Genomic DNA, 27,863 nt, shown 5'->3' on the forward strand with positions numbered 1-27,863 from the left:
CCTAGTTTGATCACCTGTTAAATGGTCTTGATAAGAGTATACATCGAACATGTGATCATTAGTTTCATATTGAAGGTAGGTCAGAAATTATATGAAGATCTCATTCTTTCTGGTTACTGTCTCAATTATCTGTTCTACAATATTGTTGAAGCTTTTCTATATATGGACATAAAAATTTATTTTAAGGGATTTAGTGAATTGGTTTCAGTGATTCTGATTTGACAGAAAATTTTGGTTCCAAAATCATTCTACTTTGAATTCTTCAGATTCTAGTTCAAATATTCATGGTAAAATTTTTTACTTTGAAGTTTGGGATCTAGTTAGCCTGTTTCTTCTGAAGATATTCCCTTTAAGAAATCCATATTGTCTAAAGTTCAGTTTAAAAATCTTTGTGAAAATGTTTGACCCTGAGAAGGATCTTTTGATTTTAACATCCTTTGATTGGTTATAGAAAATCAATACTTCTGCCACATGGCTTATTGGAACATTTAGGCAGACCCTGAGGATCAAAATTCTGCCCTAAAATTGAAATACAGGCTCCCTGACAATTGTCTTTGACACTCATCTCTATAACTGGATCTATGGACTTTGATAATTAGAAAACCCTACCTCCTAAGGAGCTCTATATTTCAGAATTTTGATTTGAGTGTTTTTGTAAATACTGAAATCTCTCTCTGTCTGTCTCTGTCTCTGTCTCTGTCTCTCTGCCTCTCTCTCTCTCTCTCTCTCTCTCTCTCTCTCTCTCTCTCTCTCTCTCTCTCTCTCTCTCTCTCTCTCTCTCTCTCTCTCTCTCTCTCTCTCTCTCTCTCTCTCTCTCTCTGTGTGTGTGTTTTGAGGGATTTGAAGTCCCCTAGGACTAAGCTTAGGGTGCAAACAGTACTCGAGATCCTTTTTATCTCTCTCCAGGAGGGCAAAAGTTTTGCAATTATGTGGTACAATATAAGAAAATTTGCATAGAAAACATTCACTAAAGTATGAACCTCTACTGTGATTAGGAAATAAAGAGGAAATAGACTAAGAAAGTAATGAAGATAAGTGAAGGGTTGAATCAGAGGGTAATGAGAAAACTGCAGTTTTGAAATTTAGAGTGATTTAGTCAGCTGAAAGAGAAAGGAGAAGGTCTAAGCAAGTAGAGATAAGAGGAGAATGGGTGGAAAATTAAAGAAAGTTAATATATTTGAGTACAGCATACCAAAATTCCGTCTTTGAATAACCATTAGGAGAATATGTTCCATTATGTTTGTAGTTTCCATAATTTCAGAGAGTCTTGTAGGCCCCAAAAGATGGGGAGGTAAAAATGCAAGGCTGTTATACATCTTTAGAAGCTAACTGAAAGCAATGGACCCTATAATATGAGATGTTGGTAGTTAGAGACCCTTGGGAAAATTTAGACTTCAAATGATACCATTTGTAATTCTAAATATTTAATTTGATTGAGTTTGTCCTAAAATTGAATTATAATGTGGTTTTATTTAAAGTGAAATATGAAAAAAAAGTGAGATGTTCTCCTACTTGGATAATTGTGATGTTTGACTCAATATAAGTAGATCAAACTGTAAGGTGTAAAAGTAATATGCAAAAACTGTAAAAATAATGATCAGTGAATTGATTATGGATATAAACTGATTAGATACTCTGCTTATTGTGCTTACAAAGTATCTTTAGTTTATTGTGAATTTTAAAACTACTCCACCCTAATCAGACTGTACTTTAGAAGATCTGATTTAGCTCTTTCCTGATTAGTAACAATGGAGATACTTGGAATAACAGAATCAGGTTTTGGAAACTCTACATTTCTCCCTCTCCTTAGAGTGACAAGATTAAAAAGATCTACACCAAACTCAAAGATTTAATTATCTGAGGGGATGGCCTTCAACAGACATGTGCAGAAATAGCAGACAGTCTCCTGGGCTGTCCTAAGTCAAGCTAAGCTATAATTGGTAAAAATGAGATGCAGGAAAGTGATGTAAAACTGTCTATCTAAGGTACGTCACTTCCTCTCTCCTCCTCTTTCCCTGGAGAGGTGACTCTGGCTGGCAGGGTGCTAGGCATGCCGATATCTTGGGAGTGGTGGCAGTTATTTGTCTGGGTTTTGGGGTGAGTTTTGTCCTTGACCTGATTCAGGTTCAGGCATCTCAGCTGAGCCCCTTTTGGAGTTCAGGTTGCTTCCTTCCTCCTTCACACTCCAAACCCTTAATTTCTAGATCTTTTAATCTTCCCACCTGGTAGCAGCCAGGTGGGGGGAGAAATCCGTCACCCTTTCCTTCTCCCTTCTTCTTAATCTTCTCCACTTTATCAATTAAATCACTATAAAATTTCCAGCTGACTTGGGTATTTTATTATTTGGGATTTCCCCTGGCGACCATTAAAATTTAGATTTTAAGTCACAACACTAAAATTATCCTCACATTATATAAGTGAAGTGAAGCTCTTAAGCGAACTTCTCTTCAAGGCCAGGCACAAGGGTGCTAAGGAGACTCTTGTTATACAAAGATAAACTATATATTAAGAATATAAGGATATAAAAGGATTTCGAACTCTAAGGGATTCTAACTCCACCCAAATAAAACTCCCTGGTTCCACAGGGAACCAATTCTCTTGTTTCCACAGGCTACACTGACCCTTCCTGATCTGACTAACCCAAATTTTCCCTATTCTACAATTAATTAACACTATTATCCTTATAAGAAGTATATAATTCTTAACTCTGTCTCCAAGTTATAAAAATAACAAAGACCAGCTGGCTTAGCCTCAGCAAGAACCAAGTGAGCCTTAGCAGACTGAATCCAAACCAAAGATCAGGTCTTTCTTTGGTCTTCTCAGAGATAAAACAATTTATGAAACAGCAATAGAAGTCACTAGTGTTTCCCAAGTTGGAAAAGGAAAATCACTTAGCTCCTTCAGGTTTTCCCCTTCTTTCCTTCTACCTCAGACAGTGAGGAGAAAGAGAAAAGAAGATGTCACCTGTTCCCAGCACTCAGAGAGAACCACTGCTACTCCCTGAGAGCAACTGCCACAGAAAAACTGTTACACCTTCCCTACACACTGCCAACATTTGAAACTGGCACTGTCTCAGATCTTTTTTAAACTCCAATTCTTTCTCAAGTCAACTTTTCTAATTCTTATCTCTAAACTAATGTAACAAGACTTAATTTCTAATATCATCCTTATAAAGGACAAAACATACTTAATATTTAACAGTAAAAAAGATATGTTTAGAAATAGTATGAAGAAAAATTAAAAATATAATTCCTTCAAAATTACTCCATACTGGTTTCTGAAGGTAACTAGTATGAAATGCTGAATTGATAAGATAGATGATGTGATTTTCTATGTTAGATGATTTGGAAATGTATTCAACCAAATTGATGTTATTTGACTGGAAATAAGTTTGATTCCCTCAGTTGAGGAATGGCTGAACAAAATGTGGTATATGATAGTGATGAAATACTATTGTACTCTAAGAAATAATGAATAATATTATTTGAGAAAAAACTTGAAAGACCTACATGAACTGATACAGAGTGAAATAAGCAGAACCAGGAAAACATTGTATACAATAACAACAATATTGTGGGATAAACAGTTGTGAAAGACTTGGCTATTCTCAGCAATGCAGTTCCAGGACAATTCTGAAAGACTTCTGACAAATAATGCTATCCACTTTCAGAGAAAGAACTGTTGGAGTAAGATGCAAATCAAAGCATACGATTTTTCACTTTAGTTTATTTGGGTTTGTATTTTGCAGTTTTAGTTTTATATGAGTATACTCTTACAACAATTAACAATATGGAAATATGTTTTGCATGATAATACATGGATAACCCAGATCAAATTGCTTATCATCTCTGAGTGGGGAGGGAAGGGAGAGAGGAAGACAATCTGTATTGTAACAGTTAAAATTATAGATGAGACTGAAAAAAATCTAAATTTAAATGGTTGCCAAGGGAAATCCCAAATAATAAAATACCCAAGTCAGCTGATAAATTTTTATGGTGATTTAATTACAACAGGAGGAAGAAAATATTAAGAGGGAGAGAGAGGGGGGGAGAGAAGGAAAGAGGGAGAGAAGGAAAGGAGTTTAACTCAGAACCACTCTGGCTCAGGCTGAGCCAAAGTGGGCATTAAGGCCTTGGAGAGCCAAGGCAGGGAAAGGGATCACTCCTTATCACTCATGTGACTTTCTGAAGGAAAGCAGTCTGTGGGGATCCTCCAACCTCAAGCACCAGCCTCAAACTGAACTCTAGCCCTCTTCACAGGAAGTCCCGAGAACTCCAAAGGCTGTTCTCTACCTCACTTCCTGTGTCCCACATGTGCCAATGGTGGCTCAAGCTTGACTTAGGACAGCCCAGAGGTCTGTCCTTTTTTGGCACATGCATTTTGAAGGTCATTTTCTCAAATAATTAAATCTTGAGTTTGATGCAGCCCTTCCTAATCTTGTTATACTGAGTAGGGTGGAGAATGTGGGTTTCCAAGACCTGATTCTGTTATTCCAAGTATCTCTATTGTTATTGATCAGGAAATAGCTAAATCTGATCTTCTAAAGAAAGGTCTGATTAGGGTAGAATAGTTTTGAAATTCACAGTATCATATAACTACAGAAAATGTAGGTGGAAAATTGTTATTACATGTAAGTGGTAAAATAAAATATTCTTAAAAAAAGAAAACAACACAAAAATCTCTTTTATTGGAACTTATTTGGGGCTTAGGGCCATTCTTCCTGGAATGTTTAGTTAACTGAAGCCTGTTTTCTGTTAATATTAACCTCACCTGACTAAAATCTGATTCATGTAATAATAGTGCTAAAGAAAAGCTTTTTGTCACTCCTTAGATGGGAAGCCAAGCAGGACTTTGACTTATTTATGGAAAGATTCACCAAGCTAACTGTGGAAGGATTTCCCTTATTCCAAGCTTTTGGTTTTTCAGTTGTGTCTGACGCTTCATGACCCCATTTGGGATTTTCTTGGCAGAGATACTGGAGTGATTTGCCATTTCCTTCTTCAGCTCATTTTATAGAGGAAGAAACTCAGGCAAACAGGGTTAAGTGATTTGTGTAGGATAACATAGCAAGTACACATATGAGGCCAGATTTGAACTGAGGAAGATGAGTCTTTATGACTTCAGGCCTAACACTCTATCCACTGCACAGTCTAGCTGCCCTTTAGTTGTCTGTGAGATATGTAAATAAATCCCTTCTCCCCAAATAGTCCATTTGTCCTTTTTAAAAATTCAGGCATGTAATTTTTAGGATTTTGTAAAATTAGTGTTTAAATCTATAACTTAGTCTGTTTACTAATTTGTTGTAATTTTGTTTGTTCAAATTAATGACACTGAATGAAGCATGGATTATGAATTTGTCTTTTTAACTTTTATGGCCCAAATGAATGTATAAGATTTGCAAAATGTAAAAGACTTTATTTCTCTGTCTTTCTGATGCAATTTCCTCTATAAAGACTTGTCAGAAACAGGAAACCAGGTTCAGGGTTAATTTTCTACCTCTGAATCTGTGCTTAACCACAATAAAACCTAGGTTTTAACTCTATAATTTTTGTGTTGTGTTAGATTTGTTCAGCAGCAGTAACCTACTACATGAATTCAAAGAGAAGATATTTCTTCCATATTTTAGAAAACTAGTTTCTCTTTTAATCTGGATGCTGTTAGATTATGAATGGAGCTGTTAGAAAAATGTAGTCACAATATTTAAGAATGGTTAAATATTTAATTGGTTATACATGCTTTCCCTTTTCTATAAAAAGTATTTCCTTTTTACCTCTGCTTCTTGGAATCCATTGGTTAGTTGTTTTTTTTTTCCCTTCAAAATTCAGTTTAAATGCAATTATAGGAAGCAATTCCTGATCTAACCTGACTTGGTAAAACTTATCCATAACCTTGTGTTTATTTTGTGTAAACTTACATGTGTACATGTTGTTTCTCTCTATAGAATGTAAATTCCTTGAGGACCTCAATACTTAGTATAGTGTATAAGGATGATATTAGAAATTGTCTTGTTACATTAGTTTAGAGATAAGAATTAGAGAAGCTGGCTTGAGAAAGAATTGGAGTTTGAAACAGATCTGAGACAGTGCCAGTTTCAAATGTTGACAGTGTGTAGGGAAGGTGTAACAGTTTTTCTGTGGCAGTTACTCTCTGGGAGTGGCAGTTACTCTGAGGGAGTTGGCAGTTGCTCTCAGGAGTGGCAGTGGTTCTCTCTGAGTGCTGGGAACAGGTGACATCTTCTTTTCTCTTTCTCCTCACTGTCTGAGGTAGAAGGAAAGAAGGGGAAAACCTGAAGGAGCTAAGTGATTTTCCTTTTCCAACTTGGGAAACACTAGTGACTTCTATTGCTGTTTCATAAATTGTTTTATCTCTGAGAAGACCAAAGAAAGACCTGATCTTTGGTTTGGATTCAGTCTGCTAAGGCTCACTTGGTTCTTGCTGAGGCTAAGCCAGCTGGTCTTTGTTATTTTTATAACTTAGAGACAGAGTTAAGAATTATATACTTCTTATAAGGATAATAGTGTTAATTAATTGTAGAATAGGGAAAATTTGGGTTAGTCAGATCAGGAAGGGTCAGTGTAGCCTGTGGAACCAGGGAGTTTTATTTGGGTGGAGTTAGAATCCCTTAGAATTAGAAATACTTTTATATCCTTATATTCTTAATATATAGCTTATTTTTGTATAACAAGTCTTCTTAGCGCCCTTGTGCCTGGCCTTGAAGAGAAGTTCACTTAAGAGCTTCACTTTACTTATATAAACTGAAGATACTTTATAAGCACAATAAGCAGAGTATCTAATCAGTTTATAGCCATTATAATCAATTCATTGAATACATTATTTTTACAAGTGCCTGGCACATAATAAACATTTAATAAATGCTTATTTGTTCATGAATTCAGGCAGATGAAACCTAACACTAACATTTGAAAAAATAATATTTATTGATATATTCTGTTTTTACATAGCCTAAATTTTCCTCTGTATCTTTTTCCCTTCATCCCAGAAAACCACATCATATAACAAAGAATTTTTAAAAATAGAAACCCTTACCTACTGTCTTGGAATCAATACTGTATATTGGTTTTTTACATTTTAAATTAAATTAAATTTTAAATTTTAAAATATTTTATTTTTAGCTCTAATTTCTCTTCTTCCTATCTCTTCTCTGTTCCCCTTAAAAACTAAGAAAAGCTAAGAAAAACAAAACCCATTAAAAACATGTATAACCAAGCAAAACAAATTCCTGCATTAGCCACGTTAAAAAAAAAATGCTTCAAGCTGTATTCTTAGTCCATTACAAATGCTCTCTTTTCTGGATCTGGATAGCATCTGGAATTGTGATTAGTCATTATATTGATCAGAGTTCCAAAGTTTTTCAAAGTAGTTTGTCTGTACAATATTGTAATTATGTAAATTGTTATTCTGGTTCTTCTCATTTTGTTTTGCAGCATTTCATGCAAGTCTTTCAAGGTTTCAGAAAAGAATTTAAACAGTTCATTTAAAATTGCTTTCCAGAATGACTAAGTCATAGCTTCACCAACACACAGATCTTTTCATTTTCCTTGGGGTCAACAATTTTGATTCTTCTGAAAGTGTAGTATTCCATGATTCACAACCACAGAACATCACTGACAGACTTTTGGCATTTTAAGGATGTATTTTGGGGCAATGAGCAACTTAGAACTATTGGAGTAAAGTTCTCCAAATGTAATATAGCCAGTTCTTCGCTTAGTTAAATCTACATACAACAGATGGATGACCTCATTAATTTCATCCAGCTTCATATTGTAATCTGGATAATAAGCATTTACCATTGATTTTGCAACATTCATTTTTTTATTATATCATGGTAATTGTTCTTTCAATTTATAGTGTTGTAGTTCATAGTATGTATGTTGTAGTTCATAGTATGTAGTTGTAGTGTAGTATTGTTTTCTTGGCTTTGTTTGTTTCCCTTTGCATTAGTTCACATAGATCTTTCCAGGCTTCTATGTATTCATCATATTCATTATTTCTTACAGCACAGTTATATTGTTATGTTGGTTATCCATACCAACCTGGCTATATAGGCATCTGAGGTTGGAAGATCTCTTGAGTTTGGAAGTGTTGAGCTGCAGTGGGGTAAGCCCAGTTGGATGTCTGCATTAAGTCCTCCATCAATATGGTGAGCATGGGAAAGGGGGGCAGGTGATTGTCTAGGAAAGGGTAAACCGATCTAGGTTGGAATTGGAGCAGATTAGAGTTCATATGCCCATCAGTAGTGGGTTTGGGCCTATGAGTAGCCCATACATTTCTAGCCTGGGAAAAAGAGGGAGATCCAGTCTTTTTTTTTCCTTTTAATATTCCATGACATTTTAGTAATTTGTTTAGCCATTTCCCAATTGACGGGAATCTAATTTATTTTGAGTTCTTTGCTACCATACAAAGAGCTACTATAAATATTTTGATGTGTTTATAGGACCTTTCCACCACTGTGTTTAGAACTAGAATCTTTGAACTTAACCCTCATTGCCTAGCCCTTACCATTCTTCTGCCTTGGAACCAATACACAGTATTAATTCCATGACAAAAGGTAAGGGTTTAAATAAAATAAAAAAAAAAAGAACTAGAATCTTTAAGTCAAAGGATATGGACATTTTTGTCACTTTATTTGCACAATATCAAATTGCTTTTCAAAATAGTTGTAATTATTTATAGCTACAACAAAAATGTATTAGTATGACTTTTCCCACAATCACTCACAACCTTGAATATACCCATTTTTGTCATCTTTGTCAATTTTCTAGGTAAAAGATGAAACCTCAAGGTTGTTTGCTTTCTTGTGATTTGGAACCTTCTTTCATGTGGTTGTTAATAGTTTAACAATTCTTCTTTTGAGAACTGTTTGCATTGTTTAATCTCTTCTCTCTTCAAAAAAATGATTTTTGGTCTTATATAGTTCTGATAGTTGTCTATATGTCTTGGATACCAAACTCTTACTGGATAAATCTGATACAAGATGTTTAAGGGGAAAAGTATTATTAAGTGAGAAAGAGCACAAAGCTATGAGTTCAAAGTTATGAAGGTATATAGGATTTTTCTTTTTTCACTTTGATGCTATCTCCTCAGCAAGGCCAAACTGCCCCTTCCTCCCCCACAAACCCTCAACCTTTTTGAATCTTCTTCCTAGGATAACAGAATTTTAAAATTGGGACCTAAGAGATTAATTCATGTCCCACTAAGAATTTCTACCACAATGCACTTAACAAGTAACATCTGTATAATTGAAAATCTGTTACCCTAAAAAAGAACTACATTTCCTGGAAGCCCACTGACTTCCTGTAGACAGAGGATATTAGCGAGTGGGAGGTCCTCTTGGGATCTTTGGCATGATGACATCAAGCTTGGTGGTGGTGGTAAGCTAAGCATGGGGATTTTAAATGGGTTGATCAGTCATGGGCACGTGGTCTTTATTTGTATCCTCTTTATTCATTTATTTCTAATGATCATTAATAAATCTCCTAAAATATAATATTTTTATTATTGAGATTTAATTTTAACTTTCACAATCCCTACTTTTATTTTCCTAACCCAAGAGGGAAGAAATGAAAGGTAAACAATGCAACCAATATTAGAAGGTAAGCAACAAATTGGGGAAAAAAATCTTTTAATAACAAAAACCTCTGACAAAGGTCTAATTTCTCAAATATATAAGGAAATAAATCAATTATAACAAAAAATCAAAACATTCTCCAATTGATAAATGGGCAAGGGACATGAATAGGCAGCTTTCAGATAAATCAAAATATCAATAAACACATGAAAAAGTGCTCTAAATCTTTTATAATTAGAGAAATGCAAATCAAAACAACTCTGAGGAACCACTTCACACCTAGCAGATTGATTAATATGACAGCAAAGGAAAGTAATAAATGTTGGAGAAGATGTGGCAAAATTGGGACACTAATGCATTGCTAGTGAAGTTGTGAATTGATTCAACCATTCTGGAAGGCAATTTGGAATTATACCCAAGGGGCTTTAAGTGCCTGCCTGCCTTTGATCCAGCCATACCACTGCTGGGTTTGTACGCCAAAGAAAAAATACAATTACAAAAATATTTATAGTTGCACTCTTTGTGGTGTCAAAAAGTTGGAAAATGAGGAGATGTCCTTTGATTGGGGAATGGCTGAACAAATTGTATTATCTGTTGGTGATGAAATACTATTGTGATAAAAGGAATAATGAGCTGGAGGAATTCCATGTGAACTGGAAAGACCTCTAGGAATTGATGCAGAGTAAAAGGAGCAGAACCAGGAGAATGTTGTACCCAGAGACTGATATACTATGGCACAATTGAACATAATGGACTTCTCTACTAGCAGCAATGCAATGATCCAGGACAATTCTGAGGGACTTATGAAAAAGAATGCTATCCATATCCAGAGAAAGAACTATGGGAGTAGAAAAACTGAAGAAAAACATTTCCTCGATCACACAGTTCAATGGGGATATGATTGGGGAAGTAGACTCTAAATGATCACTCTATTGCAAATATTAATAATATGGAAATAGGTCTTGATCAATTATACATGTAAAACCCAGTTGAATTGCTCATTGGTATGGGAGAAGGGGGAAGGTGGGGAGGGAAAGAATATGAATCATGTAACCATGGAAAAATATTGTAAATTAATTAATTAAATAAATAAGTGAAAAAGAAATTGAAGGTAAAAAGATTAGATTGATTACATCCTTATTTCCATATCTTTCAGATGTAACAATGCTCAATTAGAGGTATTCTCAAGTCAATAAAACACTTATTTTCTTTCTAAGGACACATTTTTCCTTTATTTTATTTTTTCTTATTCTGCATTAAACAAACATCAAATTAAATGAGCACCTCCATATACACAATAGAACAACAAAAAGGTACTGTAGACTTCCGGGTAAACATGGCTGCAATCTAGAATCACTTCCTCTCCCCGGCATGGAACGAAATAGACTACCTCAAAAGAGCATAAAAATCATCCTTGGAAGAACGGAGGGACTCTCCAGAATGCCACAATAACAAAGGTACATGGGGAATGAACATTTCCACACTATAAGAAGGAGGAAAAGCTTGCACAAAAATGTGAACTGAGCTGCCCTTCCCCCCTCACCTGTTCCACGGAACCAGAGTAGGGGCACAGAGCGCTCACCAGGGACAATAGACAAAGTACTGGTCAATCTAATAAAAAAAGGAAAGAAGAAAAGCAAATTACCAGCATCAAAAATGAAAAGGGGGACCTCACCTCCAATGAAGAGGAAATTAAGGCAATCATTAAAAACTACTTTGCCCAATTATATGGCAATAAATATACCAATCTAGGCAATATGGATGAATATTTACAAAAATATAAATTGCCTAAACTAACAGAAGAAGAAATAGAATTTGATATAATAAGCAAAGAGGGAGTTCTACCAAGTTCCTTTTATGACACAAACATTGTACTGATTCCAAAGCCAGGCAGGTCAAAAACAGAGAAAGAAAATTATAGACCAATCTCCCTAATGAATATAGATGCAAAAATCTTAAATAGGATACTAGCAAAAAGACTCCAGCAAGTGATCAGAAGGGTCATCCACCATGATCAAGTAGGATTCATACCAGGGATACAGGGCTGGTTCAATATTAGGAAAACCATCCACATAATTGACCACATCAACAAGCAAACCAACAAAAATCACATGATTATTTCAATTGATGCAGAAAAAGCCTTTGATAAAATACAACACCCATTCCTATTAAAAACACTGGAAAGCATAGGAATAGAAGGGCCATTCCTAAAAATAATAAACAGTATATATCTAAAACCATCAACTAATATCATCTGCAATGGGGATAAACTAGATGCATTCCCAATAAGATCAGGAGTGAAACAAGGATGCCCATTATCACCTCTATTATTTGACATTGTATTAGAAACATTAGCAGTAGCAATTAGAGAAGAAAAAGAAATTGAAGGCATTAAAATAGGCAAGGAAGAGACCAAATTATCGCTCTTTGCAGATGACATGATGGTCTACTTAAAGAATCCTAGAGATTCAACCAAAAAGCTAATCGAAATAATCAACAACTTTAGCAAAGTTGCAGGATACAAAATAAACCCACATAAGTCATCAGCATTTCTATATATTTCCAACACATCTCAGCAGCAAGAATTAGAAAGAGAAATTCCATTCAAAATCACCTTAGTCAAAATAAAATACTTAGGAATCTATCTCCTGAGACAAACACAGGAACTATATGAACACAACTACAAAACACTCTCCACACAACTAAAACTAGACTTGAGCAATTGGAAAAACATTAACTGCTCATGGGTAGGACAAGCCAATATAATAAAAATGACCATCCTACCCAAACTTATCTATTTAGTGCCATACCCATTGAACTTCCAAAAGTTTTTTACTGATTTAGAAAAAAGCATAACAAAATTCATTTGGAAGAACAAAGGATCAAGGATATCCAGGGAAATAATGAAAAAAAAAACAAAGGAAGGAGGACTTGCAGTCCCAGATCTCAAACTCTATTATAAAGCAGTGGTCATCAAAACAATTTGGTACTGGCTAAGAGACAGAAAGGAGGATCAATGGAATAGACTTGGGGTAAGTGACCTCAGCAAGACAGTCTATGACAAACCCAAAGACCCCAGCTTCTGGGACAAAAACCCACTAGTTGACAAAAACTGCTGGGAAAACTGGAAGACAGTGTGGGAGAGATTAGGTTTGGATCAACACCTCATACCCTACACCAAGATATCACTCAGAATGGGTGAATGACTTGAACATAAAGAAGGAAACTATAAGTAAATTAGGTGAACACAGAATAGTATACATGTTAGACCTGTGGGAAGGGAAAGACTTTAAAACCAAGCAAGACCTAGAAAGAGTCACAAAATGTAAAATAAACAATTTTGATTACATCAAATTAAAAAGGTTTTGTACAAACAAAACCAATGAAACCAAAATGAAAAGGGAAGCAACAAATTGGGAAACAATCTTCATAACAAAAACCTCTGACAAAGGTCTAATTACTCAAATGTATAAAGAGCTAAATCAATTGCACAAAAAATCAAGCCATTCTCCAATTGATAAATTGGCAAGGGACATGAACAGGCAGTTTTCAGCCAAAGAAATCAAAACTATTAATAAGCACATGAAAAAGTGCTCTAAAACTCTTATAATCAGAGAGATGCAAATCAAAACAACTCTGAGGTATCACCTCACACCTAGCAGATTGACTAACATGATAGCAAAGGAAAGTAATGAATGCTGGAGGGGATGTGGCAAAGTAGGGACATTAATTCATTGTTGGTGGGGTTGTGAATTGATCCAACCATTCTGGAGGGCAATTTGGAACTATGCCCAAAGGTCAATAAAAGACTGTTTGCCCTTTGATATAGCCCTAGCACTGCTGGGTTTGTACCCCAAAGAGATAATAAGGAAAAAGACTTGTACAAGAATATTCATAGCGGTGCTCTTTGTGGTGGCCAAAAATTGGAAAATGAAGGGATGCCCCTCAATTGGGGAATGGCTGAACAAATTGTGGTATATGTTGGTGATGAAATACTATTTTGCTCAAAGGAATAATAAAGTGGAGGAATTCCATGGAGACTGGAACAACCTTCAGGAAGTGATGCAGAGCAAAAGGAGCAGAACCAGGAAAACATTGTACACAGAGACTGAAACACTGTGGTACAATTGAACATAATGAACTTCTCCATTAGTGTCAATACAGTGTCCCTGAACATTCTGCAGGGATCTAGGAGAAAAAACACTGTCCACAAGCAGAGGACAAATTGTGGGAGTAAAAACACTGAGGAAAAGCAACTGCTTGACTACAGGGGTGGAGGGGACATGATTGAGGAAAGACTCTAAATGAACACCCTAATGCAAATACCAACAACATGGAAATGGGTTGGAATCAAATGGGTTGGAACAAACATGTAATACCCAGTGGAACAGTTGGCTATGGGAGGAGCGGTGGGAGGGGGGGAGGAAAAGAAAATGATCTTTGTTTCCAAGGAATAATGTTTGAAAATGACCAAATAAAATAATGTTTAAAAAAATTTTTTTTAAATAGCAATAGGGGACACCAAGGTGACTCAGTGGACACTTCGTAGCTGTGTGACCCTGAGCAAGTCCCTTGTCCTCTCTTGCCTAGACATTACCATTCTTCTGCCATAGAACCAATACTTAGTTATGGTTTTAAGATAGAAGTTAATAGTTTTAAAAGAAATAATGGTAATAATCATATTGAAAATCTTGAAATTTCTCAGACTTGTGAATGTTAAAAATTTCCCCATCAGGGAATTCTCAATTGGAACAATTCCCTACTGGGAACATTCCATATTTGGATGTGAGAACTCTATTTAGATTAGAAATGGGAAGACCTCTACTCCACCCATACTTAAGGACTGCTTTAGGGGAAAAAACTCCTTGCTAAACAATGAGGGTACTTGGGCCCATACTTATAGTGAGGCAAAAAGTTCTTTAAGCCATGCCTATTTTTAGAAGTAATACAAAGGGGTGCTAAGTACCTATTAAAGGTCAGGCAACTTGTAAACTTGCCAGGAGCAAAGAGGTGAAAACTTATTCAGAAGTTTTTCTGGTTCAAGTGTACTAAAGGGATTAGTCGACCCAGCAGTGTTTTTTCTGATTCAAACTTACTAAAGGGATTAGTTGACCCAGCAGTAATGGGCTGTCCTTTAGAAAACGTCTACTGTGATTGGTAGATGGAAGAACTTAGGGGAGGTGACATAGGAGAAAACCCCCTATATAAGAAAAAGCAGAATCTCTTATGAGATTCGCTTGAGGAGAATCCTTTTGGAAAATCTCTTGAGAGAGGCTCTGGAGAAGGGAAGCTCTTGGAGGACAATCTCTAAGGAGGCCTCGCTGGAGCTCCTCTGAGGGGACTCTGTCCCTCTGGAGGCTCTTGAGAGAGGCCCTTTGAAACAGTCTCTGGCTCGAAGGCTCTTTGAGGAGGACTCTGGCTGGAACTCTCTCTGAGGAGACTCTGTCACTAGAATCCTTGCTTAGACAGACCTTGTGGTGAGTGATAAAAGACTGACTGACTGATCTCTCTCTCCCATGTTGGCTTAAGGCCCTTCATACTTATTTCCTTTTTCTCTCTTTCTCTCTTTTCTTTAATTACTCATTGTATTATTAATTAAATTCTCTATAAAACCCAGTTGACTTGGGTATATTCATAATTGGGAATATATTCCCTGGCGGCCACCTTATATTTGATTAAAAACCAAGACACTGTAGTGAAACATTTTCTGTGGTCAAATTTACTCACCCACTCTTATATCTATCATAATTTATATCTTCCACCATTTTAACTCACTACAGTTTACAACATCAACCATTTTAACTCTTTTAACAGCCACAGTTTATGGCAGACAACCATTTTAATTATTACAATATTGTCTAAGGAATTCAGATTCTACAGTGGCATTCTCAGATCCAATGTATCTAATTTTACAGTTAACAATTATTAAATAAAAGAAATCTTGCTGAAAACAAAAACAAAAACATACTGTACATAAAACTATGATTCTTTATTATGTACAGCTTGTCAAAATATACCTTAGATTACGAGCAGTCTGGTACACATCCTGGAATCCAAACCTTTGGAATGAGAGACAGGGAGGAGACAAAACCAGTAAGAGAGAGGTGTCTTTTTTAGGACATTTTAAAAAATAAATTCTATTTTATTTTATTTTATTTTTGGGTTCAAATTTTCTCCCTTCCTGATTCCCTTCAAGAAAAGAAAAACAAAATTCATTACAAATATGTATAGATATGCAAGACAATTTCCCATATCAGCCATGTCAGAAAGAAAGAAAAAAGGAAAGAAAGAAAAAGAAAAGAAGAAAGAAAATATGCTTCTGTTCTTCATGCTCTTTCATATCTCTATCTGAAGGGAGATAGCATGTTTTTTCACAGGTCCTTTGGAATTGTGGTTAATCAGTTTTTTCAACGTTTAATCTTTATGATATTGTTGTCATTTAAATTGTTCTCCTAGTTGTGCTTACTTCACTTTGCATTAATTCATATGTATTTTCATGTTTTTTCTGAAATCATCCCCTTCATCATTTCTTCCAGTACAATGGTATTCCATCACGTTTATAATTCATAATTTGTTCAGCTATTCCTCAACTGATGGGTATCCCTTCAGTTTCCAAATCTGCCATCCATAATTAAGAAAAGCAGTGTTATAAAAATTTTTGTACATATAGGTCATTTTATTCTTTATTCGATTTCTTCAGGGGTACAGATCAAGTAGTAGTTTTGCTGGGTCAAAGAGTATTACATCATTTAATAGCCTTTTAGTTAGAGTTCTAAATTGTTTCCCAGAATAGTTGAATTAGTCCATAACTCCAACAGTTCATTGATATACCTTTGTTATGCAGAAACTTTTACAAAGTGAGTATTAACTTCAAAAGGTTTAATCACAAATATATGAACATATTCCTCCCAATACAAAGGAATAATTTCCCTCCTCTCCTTTGTACACTTCAGTATCTGGGGAGGGAAATGAGAATTATATTCAAAGCTTAGCTTGGTTCCCATAAAGCACAGTCCAAAACCTTCTTCAGGATCAAGTCATTGGGCTTCCCAGGGCTTTGTAAGGGGAAAAGGGGATTAATTATAAAAAGATTGGGCTGGATTACTCAAAATTGGGGTCGTCCAAAATTTTAATTAATTCCAAAGAGATTGATTTATAATTTATTATAAAATATAGAAAGAGTGAAGTTAGAAAATCAGAGAAAGGATAGGGTAAGATATCTAGCCTAAGCACTAAGTATTTTGCTCTGAACCCTGGCTCAAAAACAGGATGGGGAGTTTAGTCCTTAACCAGAGAGGCCTTGACCCTTGTAGCCAAGGACCTGGGGATATAGGGAGCCTCTCTCAAGAGGATAGGTCTCTCCTGAGGCTAGTCTATTCAGAAAATCCAGGAAAGGAGTTAGCCTTTTTCACTCACCACATGTCAGTCCAAAAAGGAGAGATTCAAGGACAGTCTCACCATGTATAGGATCTCAGGTCCAGTCAGCAGATTCTTCACCAGCCTCCAACTCAAACTCAGAACTCCAGAAGTCAGAAGTCCTCTATAAAGATCTCAGATGAAGATCTCGGGCCAATCTCAAATGAATCTAACACGAATCTTAGACAATTGTTAGACCAATCACCCTCACAAAAAGTTGTAACTCGCTTTTAAAGACACTTTCTTTTGCATTACTTCCTTTGTCTTCCTTCACTTTATGTGGACAAATCATAGTTGAAACTTTCTTTAGGACTGTCCAGGGGGAAGTCAGTTTGATTCTGATTTATCACCCACTATTGCACATGTGGGTTACAGACCTCTTCCACTTAATGATTAAGTGGAATGGTTATACTTTTGGTGATTAAATCTAAAAATGGACAGGGCAGTCTATTTCATATTCACAATCAGGGGAGAAATTTAAGTTAATCTTCACAGCTTCCATGCTGATTAAGCTGGCTGTATCATGTAGCCTGAAATTCTTCATCCAAGGTCTCCAACTCTTAAATTCCTAATCTTTGGGGAATCCTACTGGCACCAGAAATGGCTTGGTTCATGGTGACTTTGCTGGTTGGAGCAGATAAGAATCACTAAAAAGAGTGCAACCAAAATAAAAGATTCAGGCAAGCTAATCAAGGAGTCTACCTTGACCTATATGGCAGGAGACACCATGAGCTCCAGGTTAGTCAAACTGGGAATGATCAAAGGCTAGCTTAGGTTAGCCTGTGTTTTCCCACAATTCCTCAAGTATTTATTTTCCTTTTTTGTTATCTTAGTCAATCCAATGGGTACAAGGTGTTACCTCAAAGTTATTTAAATTTATTTCTCTATTAGTGATTTAAAGCATTTTTTTCATGTAGCTATTGGTAGCTTGGATTTCTTCCTTTGAAAACTGCCTATTCCTATCCTTTAACCCTTTCTCATTTGGAAAATGGCTCTTATTCAGATACATTTAACTTAGTTTCCCATATATTTTATATCTAATGAGGTTTTTATGAGAAAAATTTCCTGTAAAGATTTTTCCCAGTTTCCTGTTTTTCTTCTAATTTTAGCTAAATTAATTTTGTTTGTACAAAGACTTTTAAATTTTATGTTACTGATATTATTAATTTTACATTCTGTGAATCTCTCTCTTGTTTGATCATGAATTCTTCCCCTATCATAGATCTGATAGCTAATTTCTTCCATACTCGAATAATTTGCTCATATTGTTTCCCTTTTATTATCTAAGTCATGTATCCATTTTGAACTTTTCTTGGTATGTACTGTGAGATTTTGTTCGATATCTAATGTCTACCAGGCTACTACCAAATTTCCCAGAAGTTTTTGTTGAATATTGAATTGTTGCCCCAAGAACAGGGATCTTTGGTTTTACTGAACACTAGGCTATTGTGCTCATTCATTTGCTTCTGTATATTGTATCATAATCTATTTTACTGACCAGTCTCTTTACTCTTACCTAGTACCTAGTTGTTGTGTTGTGTTTTTTTAGATTCTTACCTTCTGACTTAGAATTGGTACTAAGTTCTAAGGCAAAAGAGTGGTAAGGACTAAGCAATTGGGGTTAAGTGATTTGTCCAGGGTCAAATAGCTACTAAAGATCCAAGGCCACAAATTTGAACCCAAGATCTCACATGCCTGCCTCTCAGCCCTCTGAACCACCTGACTGCCCCCAACCAAACTGTTTTGATGATAATACCTGTCAAATATGTATTCCTCTTTCCTTTTTAAAAGAAAAGTTTTGAAAATCCATTTTGGTCTCCCCACTCTTTGATTGGGTTAAGAACAACAGCTCGGGAGCAGCTGGGTAGCTCAGTGGATTGAGAGCCAGGCCTAGAGATGGGAGGTCCTAGGTTCAAATCTGGCCTCAGCCACTTCCTAGCTGTGTGACCCTGGGCAAGTCACTTGACCCCCCTTGCCTAGCCCTTACCACTATTGACTCCAAGACGGAAGGTAAGGATTTAAAAAAAAAAAAGAACAACAGCTCATGCCTGTGGATGGTGTGAGGCAGGTAGCAGCCCCCAGCATGCTGGGACCAGGTCTTCTTGGAATCAAGTTGCTTTGGAATGCAGCCCAAAGCGGGTGGTAAACTCCATCTAAGGCTAAATACTGGCACGAGACTGATAGTCAACAAGTACTGTAAGAGAACGTTGAAAAGAACTTTTTGAAGAGAGCAAACAATAAATCACCTTGTGAAAATTCAAACAAAAAAGATAAGAGAATATCAAATTCATAATCATAACATATATCTAATAACATATACTACAACATACTACATATATCCACTCATAAAGATGATCATATGAAAAGCTTACTTCCACACATCAAGAGCAATTCATGAATACTGACAAGCACTCATGAAGAATTCATACCTTACTTCCATGCACAATGAAAAATTTTATTTCTTAATACATACACATGTAAACCTTACACACATGCATGTTCCTGAATGTTCCTGTACCCAGGTCTTCAATCAAGAGTTGATGACAGACAACAAGTTGTATCCAGCACAGATGAAAAAATTAAGACACATAGTATTCTACAATCAACATCAAAAGGCATGAAAGAACTTTGACTTTGTGGTCATGAGGTCATGTAAGAATGTGACATAGATGTTAACTTCACATATATTACACATAAATACAATGTGGAAAGAAATCTCATGGACTGGGTAAGTATATAAAATAGGCATAATTGCAACACAAAATTCATACTGATATATAAATTTCTGTGGAAAATTCAAACAAAGAAATTTCTTATCTGCCTGAGTTTGCACAGAAATCAAAACAATGTATTATGTTTGTACATATGTAAATCTGTATAGATACAAACCTATGTACATATGTAAATACTAATGTACTAACAAACTAACTATATTAGAATAATTTATTAATGTTCTAATGACTAACAATAGGGACAGCTTAGAAAATTTGTTCAAATCAGGGAATGACAGACTCCAGAACTGTCAGTCAAGATGGACATTCTATTTAGAATGGGGACTAGGAAGAACCACTGAAAAAAGGAGGAGGCAAACTGAAAAACTGGGTCTCTTTGCCTTGAGATAGAAAAGGACAAAAGTCCTGCTCTCTGATTTCTCTCTGCTGTACTACAGTGACTGAATTCTCAAGACCTGTTAACCAATTTTCCCAAATCTGAACTATATTCCACCATCTTCCAACCTAGGAATTATTCTAGTATTAGGGAAACCCCAAACCCTCTTTCCCTTCATCTTCTTATCTTTCCCTTTCTCCCAAATAAACTCCTTACTTAATCTTAGAGAAGAGTAATTTATTTGATATACCATAATACTCACTCTGAGTTGATTTTAGAGAGACCAACGGAAGAATCAACTGGAAGGGGAGGGAGGAAGGGAGGAGATTGGCAGATCTCATCTTGAATTATTATTTCTCACTTAAATAAGCCCCTGTTACACTATGTAAGGAAGACAACCTCCTGGCTCCCTGAAGTCCCAGAAGACATTTGCCTGTTGTCCCACTTGACTCCTGGCATCTCTAAATCTGGCCTTGGACCCAGACTGAAGTAAAGTCTGTTCAAACAGGGAGACCCAGAAAAAGTGGCTGTCGAAGTTATGGATCCAGGAAACAGTAGGGTCTCTGCTAGAAAGCAGCAGGAGCGAAAGAGAAACATGCAGTGAGCAGTGAGCCAGAGAATAGCTAGGTGACCAGTCATGTGATTATGTGCCATTTCTTTCCAATCCTCTTTCACTATTTAATAAATGATTATAAATTAATATACAGCCTCCAGAGAACTTTAATCTTAACAGTTTGTAGTATGGTTTGAGAACTGGTACTGCTAGGTCCCCTTTATTCCCATTTTTTTCATTAATTCCCTTTGATATTGATTCCCATTGATTTGTCTATGTTGCTATTCTTGACCTTTTATTCCTACACATGAATTTTGTTCTCATTTTTTATAGCTTTATAAAGTAATTTTTTGGTAGTTTGAGTGGTTTAGCATGGAATAAGTAAATTAATTTAGTTCATCCTACTCATGAACAATTAATATTCCTCTATAACTTAAATCTGGCTTTATTCATGTGAAATGTTTTATAATTTTGTTTATGTAGTTTCTACACTTATCTTAGTAGCTAGACTCCCAAATATTTTACACTATTTGTAGTTGTTTTAAATGGAATTTCTCTTTTTATGTCACCTTGCTGGTAATATACAGAAGTGCTAATGACTTATATGGGTTTATTTTATACACTTCAGCTTTGCTGAAGTTGCCAATTGTTTTAATTAGTTATTTAGTTGATTAAGGTTCTCTAAGTAAACCATCATGTCATCTGCAAAAAGTGATAGTTTTCTTCTTTTCCTTTGCTTATTTCTTCAGATTCTTTTTCTTGTCTTATTTCCATATGTAATATCTCTAGTACAATATTGAATAGAAAGTGATAATGAACATCCTTGCATTGCTTTTGATCATAATGGAAAATCTCCATTACTGATAATGCTCTTGGTTTTAATTTTATAGTATTTATCTTGTTATGGAAAGAGCCATTTGTTCCTAATCTTTCTGTGCTTAAAAAAACCAAAAACAAAAGGAATGGGTGTTATATTTTGTCAAGATCTTTTTCTGAATCTATTGAAATAATCATAGGATTTTTGTTGGTTTTATTATTTATATGGGCAATTATTCTAATAGTTTTCCTAACTCTGAGCCAGCCCTACTTTTCTGATATAAATTCAGCCTTGTCATAGTGTGTAATTTTTGTAATATATTGTGGTCACTTACTTGGAATTATTTTATTTAAAATTTTTATATTTAGAGAAACAGGTCTATGGTTGTTTTTTTTCTTTCTTTCTTTTGACTCTCTACTTTAGGTATCAAGGCCAAATTTGTGTCATAGAAGGAATTTGGTGCAATTTCTTCTTTACCTATTAAAAAATACAGTTTATATAGTATTGTAATTAATTGTTCTTTAAATGTTTGATAGAAGTCATTTGTAAAACCATCTGTCCTTGGGTTTTTTCATCCCTGTGGGAATTTATTTATGGATTGTTCAATTTATTTTTCTAAGATAGAGTTATTTAAATATGCTAGTTCCTGTTCTGTTAATTCAAGCAATTTGTATTTTATAAGCATTCATCCATTTCAATTAGATTGTCAGGTTTATTGTCATATAATTAGGCAAAATAGCTTTTTATTCTTCTTCATTGGTTGTTTTCTTCATTGAATTAGCTAATGGCTTATCAATTTTAAAAAATTAGATTCTAGATTAATCAATTATGTTAATATCTCCTTTGATTTTTCAGGATGTATATTTTGGTGTTTAATTGATTGTTTTTAATTTGTTCATTTTTTAGGAATTTATTTTTAGTTGCATGCCCAATTTGTAAATCTGTGCATTCTTTCTTTTATTTATAATCAATAAATCAGTCAATTAATAAAAAAATATATCAAGCACCTAATATGTGCTGAGTATTAGGCATACAAAAAAAGGCAAAACCCAGCCCCTGCTCTAAAGGAGCTCATAATAAAAGGGAGAGACAACATAAATATATATGTGTGTGTATATATATATATATATATACACACATATATACATACATACAAAAGGATAAATGAGGAATAATTAATAGAAGAAAAATACTAGAATTAAGAAAAGTTGGGAAAGACTTCCTATAAAAGATGGGATTTTAGATGGGACCCAAAGAAATCTAGGAAAGTCAGTAAGTGGAGTTGAGGGGGAACTGTTTTAGGAATGAGAAATAGCTAGAGCAAGTGGTCAAAACCAAGAGATAGAATGTCTTTTTTGTGGAACATTAAGAAGGCCAATATCACTAATCAAAGAATTTATGTCAGGGAATAAGATGTAAGAAGACTGAGAAGTAAAAATGGATTAGGTTATGAAGAGCTTTGAATGCCAAAAAGATTTTGTATTTAATCCTAGAATTGATAGGGAGCCACTGGAGTTTGAGTAAGGGGAGTAGTTGACTTGGTCTGACCTGTGCTCTAGGAAAATCACTTTAGTGAATGAGTAAAGGATGAATTGGTAAGAGGAGAGACTTGAGGCACGCAGACCCACTTGCAAATTATTGCAGTAGTCCAGGCATAAGTTATTGAAGGCCTGCATCAGAGTGGTGGTAATATCAGAGGAAAGAAAGAGGCACATTTAAGTGTGATGCAAAACTAGAATTGACAGGGTTGGCATCAGATTTGTGACAAGGAAATCACTTTAAAAGACTGATATATATTAATTTAAGGTTGCCAAGGAATTCAGCTATGTAATTCCTAAATGAAAACTCAAGTCAGCAGTCAACCTTTTATGGAGTTTTTAATTACAAACAGGAGGAAGAAAGGTATTAGAGAGAGAGAGAGAGAGAGAGAGAGAGAGAGAGAGAGAGAGAGAGGGAGGAGAGAGGAGAGAGACCGAGACCGAGACAGAGACAGAGAGAGAGAGAGAGAGAGAGAGAGAGAGAGAGAGAGAGAGAGAGAGAGAGAGAGGGAGAGAAGGGAATAGGGCTTCAATACCCCCTCTGCTTAGGCTGGGCCAAAGGCCCAAGCCCTTAGATAGCTGAGGCAAAGAAAAGAGATCAGTCCCTATCACTCATGTGACCAAAATGGAGAAACAGTCTCAGGGGCCTCCACCTCCAGCCTCCTTCAGAGCAAGCCCTCCTCTCAGACCTCTCCAGGAGCTCTCCCTCCAGGACCTCTCTCCTCTCAGACTCCTTCAGAGCAAAACCTCTCAGAGCAAAACCTCCTCCCAGAGCAAAAGCCTCCTCTCCTGTCCTCATACCCCACTATCTTTTTAGGAACCCATCTAAGTCCCCTCCCCTCAGTTCTCACATCTACCAATCACTGTCGATGTCTCCCCTGTGCCAATGGTGGCTCTAGCTTAACCCAGGACTGCCCAGAGGTCTGTTTCCTTTGCACATGTCTGTTGAAGGTCATATTCTCAAATAATTAAATCTTGATCTTTGCTGCAGCCCTTCCTAAATCCTGTAACTCTAAATAGGGTGGAGATTGTATTTTCCAAGACCTGGTTCTGTCATTCCAAGTATCTCTATTGTATCAATTCTAAAATCAATCATGACTCAAAGAACTTCCTGTTCTATGCTTAAGCATAGGTCAAATCCCTTTCCATTGTTTAGCAAAAGGTTTCTGTCCTAAAGTAGTCCTAAGTAGGGAGGAGAAGGATCCTCCCATGCCAAGGGGTTTCACATTCCAATAGAGTTCTTACTATCAGTAGAAAATTTTTTCCAGTATGAAATTTCCCAATGGGGAAATTTCCAACATTCATAAGTCTAAGAAATTTTAAGGTTTATAGATTGGATATGAGGAAAGAGAAATAGTAAGATGAATCCTAGATAGTGAACCTGAGGAACAGGGAAGATGATGTACCCTTATATAATAATTGAGGCCTATGGGGGTGGTGATGGGAGGTTTAGGTTAAAAGATAATGAGTCCTATTTTGGATATGTTGAATTTGTCTATTGGACATCCAATTTGAAATGTCTGTAAGGCAGTCAGATATGTGATATTAGAGATCAGCAGAGAGGTTAGGGAGGATAGGTAGAAAAAAGAATCATCAGCATAGAGGTGATAAATCCATGGGAGCTGATGAGATCAGTAAGTGAAGTAATAAAGAGGGAGAGGAGAAGAAGTCCCAGAACAGAATCCTGTGAGATGCTTTTGTTTATAAGATATGATTTGTATGAGGTTCCACCAAAGGAGACTGAAAAGGAGCAATCAAATAGGATAAGGAAAACCAAGAGAAAATGATGTTACAAAAATTAGAGAAAAGAGAGTTATAGGGAGAGAGTGATCAACAGTGTCAAAGATTATATAGCAAGGTCAAGGAGAAATAGGACTGAGAAAAGGCTATTAGACTTGCTACTTTTGGAGAGAGCAATTTTCAGTGGAATAAGATCAGAAGCCAAATTTTAAGGGGTGACAAATACGTTGAGAGATATAAATTTTTCCCTGATTACTGCTTCCCACAAATTTTGCTATATTGTTTCACCACTATTATTATTTTTAGTGAAATTTTTGATTATTTCCATAATTTGTTCTTTGACCCACATATTCTTTAGGATTATGTTTAGTTTACAAATTAATTTTTAAGGTTTGCTTCAAGTACTCTTTATTGAATGTAATAATTGAATTATGGTCAAGAAAAGATGCACTTAATATTTCTCCTTTTCTACACTTGTTTGTAAGGTTTTTATAAAGCCTTAATAGATGATCAATTTTTGCTAATATGCTATACACAGTTGTAAAGGATAATTTTAGTGTTGTGACTTAAACTATATTAATTATTAGCCACCATGGATATCCCAAATAAAAAAAAATTTACCCAAGTCAGTCTGGAAATTTATGGTGATTTAATTAATATAGTGGAAAGAAATTTAAGAAGAAGGGAGACGGAAAAGGGTGTAGGATTTCTCCCACCTGGCTTGTGCCGGGCAGGAAGATTAGAGGCTCTAGAAGGTAAGGTTTTGGAGAGAAAAAGAGGAAGAAATTAGCCTGAACTCCAAGAGGGCTCAGCCAAGATGCCTGAACATGAATTAGCTCAAGGGCAAACTCACCGCCAAAACCCAGACAAATAGCTGCCACCACACCAAGATGTTGGAACACTTAGCACGCTGCCAGCCAGAGACACCTCTCCATCAGAAAAGAGGCCAAAGAGAGCAAGTGACTTGCCCTATATAGACAGTTTTACATCACTTTCCTGCATCTCATCTGTACCAATGTTAGCTTAGCTTGACTTAGGACAGACCAGGGGTCTGTCCGCTGTTTCTGCACATGTCTGTTGAAGGCCATTTTCTCAAATACTTAATCCTTGAGTATGGTGCAGATATTCCTGACCTTGTTAAACTAAGTAGGGTGGAGAAATGTAGAGTTCCCAAGACTTGATTCTGTCAAACCAAGTATCTCCATTGTTACTAATCAGGAGATAGCTAAATCATATATTCTAAAGTATGGTCTGAGTAGGGTGGAGTAAATTTTAAAATTCACACAGTTAAGAAATAAATATATTCCTTCCTATTCCCATTCAGTATTCTCCAGAGATTTAGCATATCTAACTTTTCTAAAATTCAATTCACTCAGGGAAGCTGATTTGATAGAGAGCTAGGCCTAGAGACAGGGTTCCTATTCCTAGTTCAAATATAGCCTCAAATACTTCCTAGTTGTGTGACCCTAGGTAAGCCACTTAACTCCCATTGCCTAGCCTTTACCACTTTTCTGCCTTGGGGACAATGCGTAGTACTGATTCTATGACGGAAGGGAAGTGTTTAAAAAAATTAAAAAATGTTTTTGCATGATTTCATATGTATAATTGCAATGTTATTTGCCTTCTAAATAAGAGGGGGAGGAGTTGGAAGGAGGAAGAGAATTTGGAACTCAAAATATAAAAAAGAAAGTAAAAATAAATAAGAAAATTTAAATATAGGATAAAAAACCTAATCTATTATTGAATTTCAATTTCTAATCCATTCTGCTATCCTCTTCCATTTTATAGTTGAGCTTATGCCATTTATATTCATAATTATGATTAACTGTATTTCCTTTCATCCTACTTTTTATATTTATCCTTCTCTTTTTCCCCCTACCTCCTCCTTAAGTCTATTTTTCTGGTTTTGAACAATGATACATGTATAACCCCAATGGAATTGCTTGTCAACTCTGGGAGGGGGGAAGGAAGATGGGAGGGGGAAAATCATGAATCATGTAACCATGGAAAATATTCTGAATTTTAAAAGAGTCTATTTTACTTTTTACTGCCTCCCTTAATCTACCCTCCCTCTTATTCCCTGCTTTTTGTTTATATGTATGTGTATACTTTCTTTCCTTTTTTAACCAATTCAGATGAGCATGAGGTTCAAGTGTTGTCTGTTTTCCACCCCCACCCCCATTGTCCCCTCCCTGTTGTATAAACTCCTCTTTGTCCATCCCATTTATATGAGAAAATTTCCCCCATTCTTTCTCTCCTTTCTTCTGATGCCATTGCATTTTCTTCCCTACCCATTCCATTCATCATTTGAGGCCATCTAAACATAACAGAATCATACCCAGGCCTGCTATCAAATTAGACTCCCTCTATGATACCCCTTGTGATGATAAAGGTCTTAGGGCTCACATGTATCAGCTCCCAATATTAGAATGTAAATAGTTTTACATTATTTAGTCTCCTATGATTTCTCCCTAACATTTACCTGTTTATGCTTGGCTTTTTATGCTTACCTTGGCTCCTCTGTTTGCCTGTCAGAATTTTTTATTCATTACTAGTCTTTTTATCAGGAATGCTTGGGAATCATCTATTTTGTTAAAATCTATTTTTTTCACTTGTAAAATTATACTCTGTTGTGCTGAGTAGGTTATTCTTGGTTGCAAGACTAGCTCCTTTGCTTTCTAGAATATCATATTCCAAGTTATCCTCTCATCTTTGTAGTGACTTCTAAAAATTGTATTATCCTGACTATGGTTCCTTGGTTCTTAAATTCTTTCTGACTACCTAAAGTATTTTTTCCTTTGACCCAGGAGCTTTGAATTTTTATTACAATATTCCTGGGAGTTTTAATTTTGAGATTTTAATTTTACTTTGCCTTCTGGTTCTGAAATACATAGGCAGTTTTAATTTGTGATTTCTTGAAATATGATATATAACTTCTTTTTTTGTTCATGGCTTTCAGATTGTCCAGTATTTTTTTTTACTATAAACTGGTACCTTCTGTCTTAGACTCAATAATGAGTATTGTTTTCAAGACAGAATAGTGACAAGGTCTAGGCAATTGGAGTTAAGTAACTTGCCCAGGGTGTCATAGCTAAGAAGTGC

General features: G+C 35.7%; 1 protein-coding gene across 8 annotated transcripts in view; it reads left to right on the top strand.

The window, feature by feature from the left end:
• The window catches only part of FAM178B (family with sequence similarity 178 member B), a 211,584-nt gene that overhangs the window by 39,769 nt on the left and 143,952 nt on the right, over positions 1-27,863 (top strand). For 3 of the 8 annotated variants that reach the window (XM_056813061.1, XM_056813060.1, XM_056813062.1), the window contains 2 exons: positions 8,019-8,161; positions 19,528-19,733. The exons of 4 other annotated variants lie outside the window; for them this stretch is intronic. In XM_056813061.1, the coding sequence (XP_056669039.1) occupies positions 19,725-19,733 (9 nt within the window). In that variant the 5' untranslated portion in view covers positions 8,019-8,161; positions 19,528-19,724. The remainder of the gene's footprint in view (positions 1-8,018; positions 8,162-19,527; positions 19,734-27,863) is intronic. One more of the 8 variants, XM_056813063.1, reaches the window with a different exon arrangement.

This window comes from Monodelphis domestica, chromosome 1 (assembly GCF_027887165.1).
Source record: "Monodelphis domestica isolate mMonDom1 chromosome 1, mMonDom1.pri, whole genome shotgun sequence".
Taxonomy (NCBI): domain Eukaryota; kingdom Metazoa; phylum Chordata; class Mammalia; order Didelphimorphia; family Didelphidae; genus Monodelphis; species Monodelphis domestica.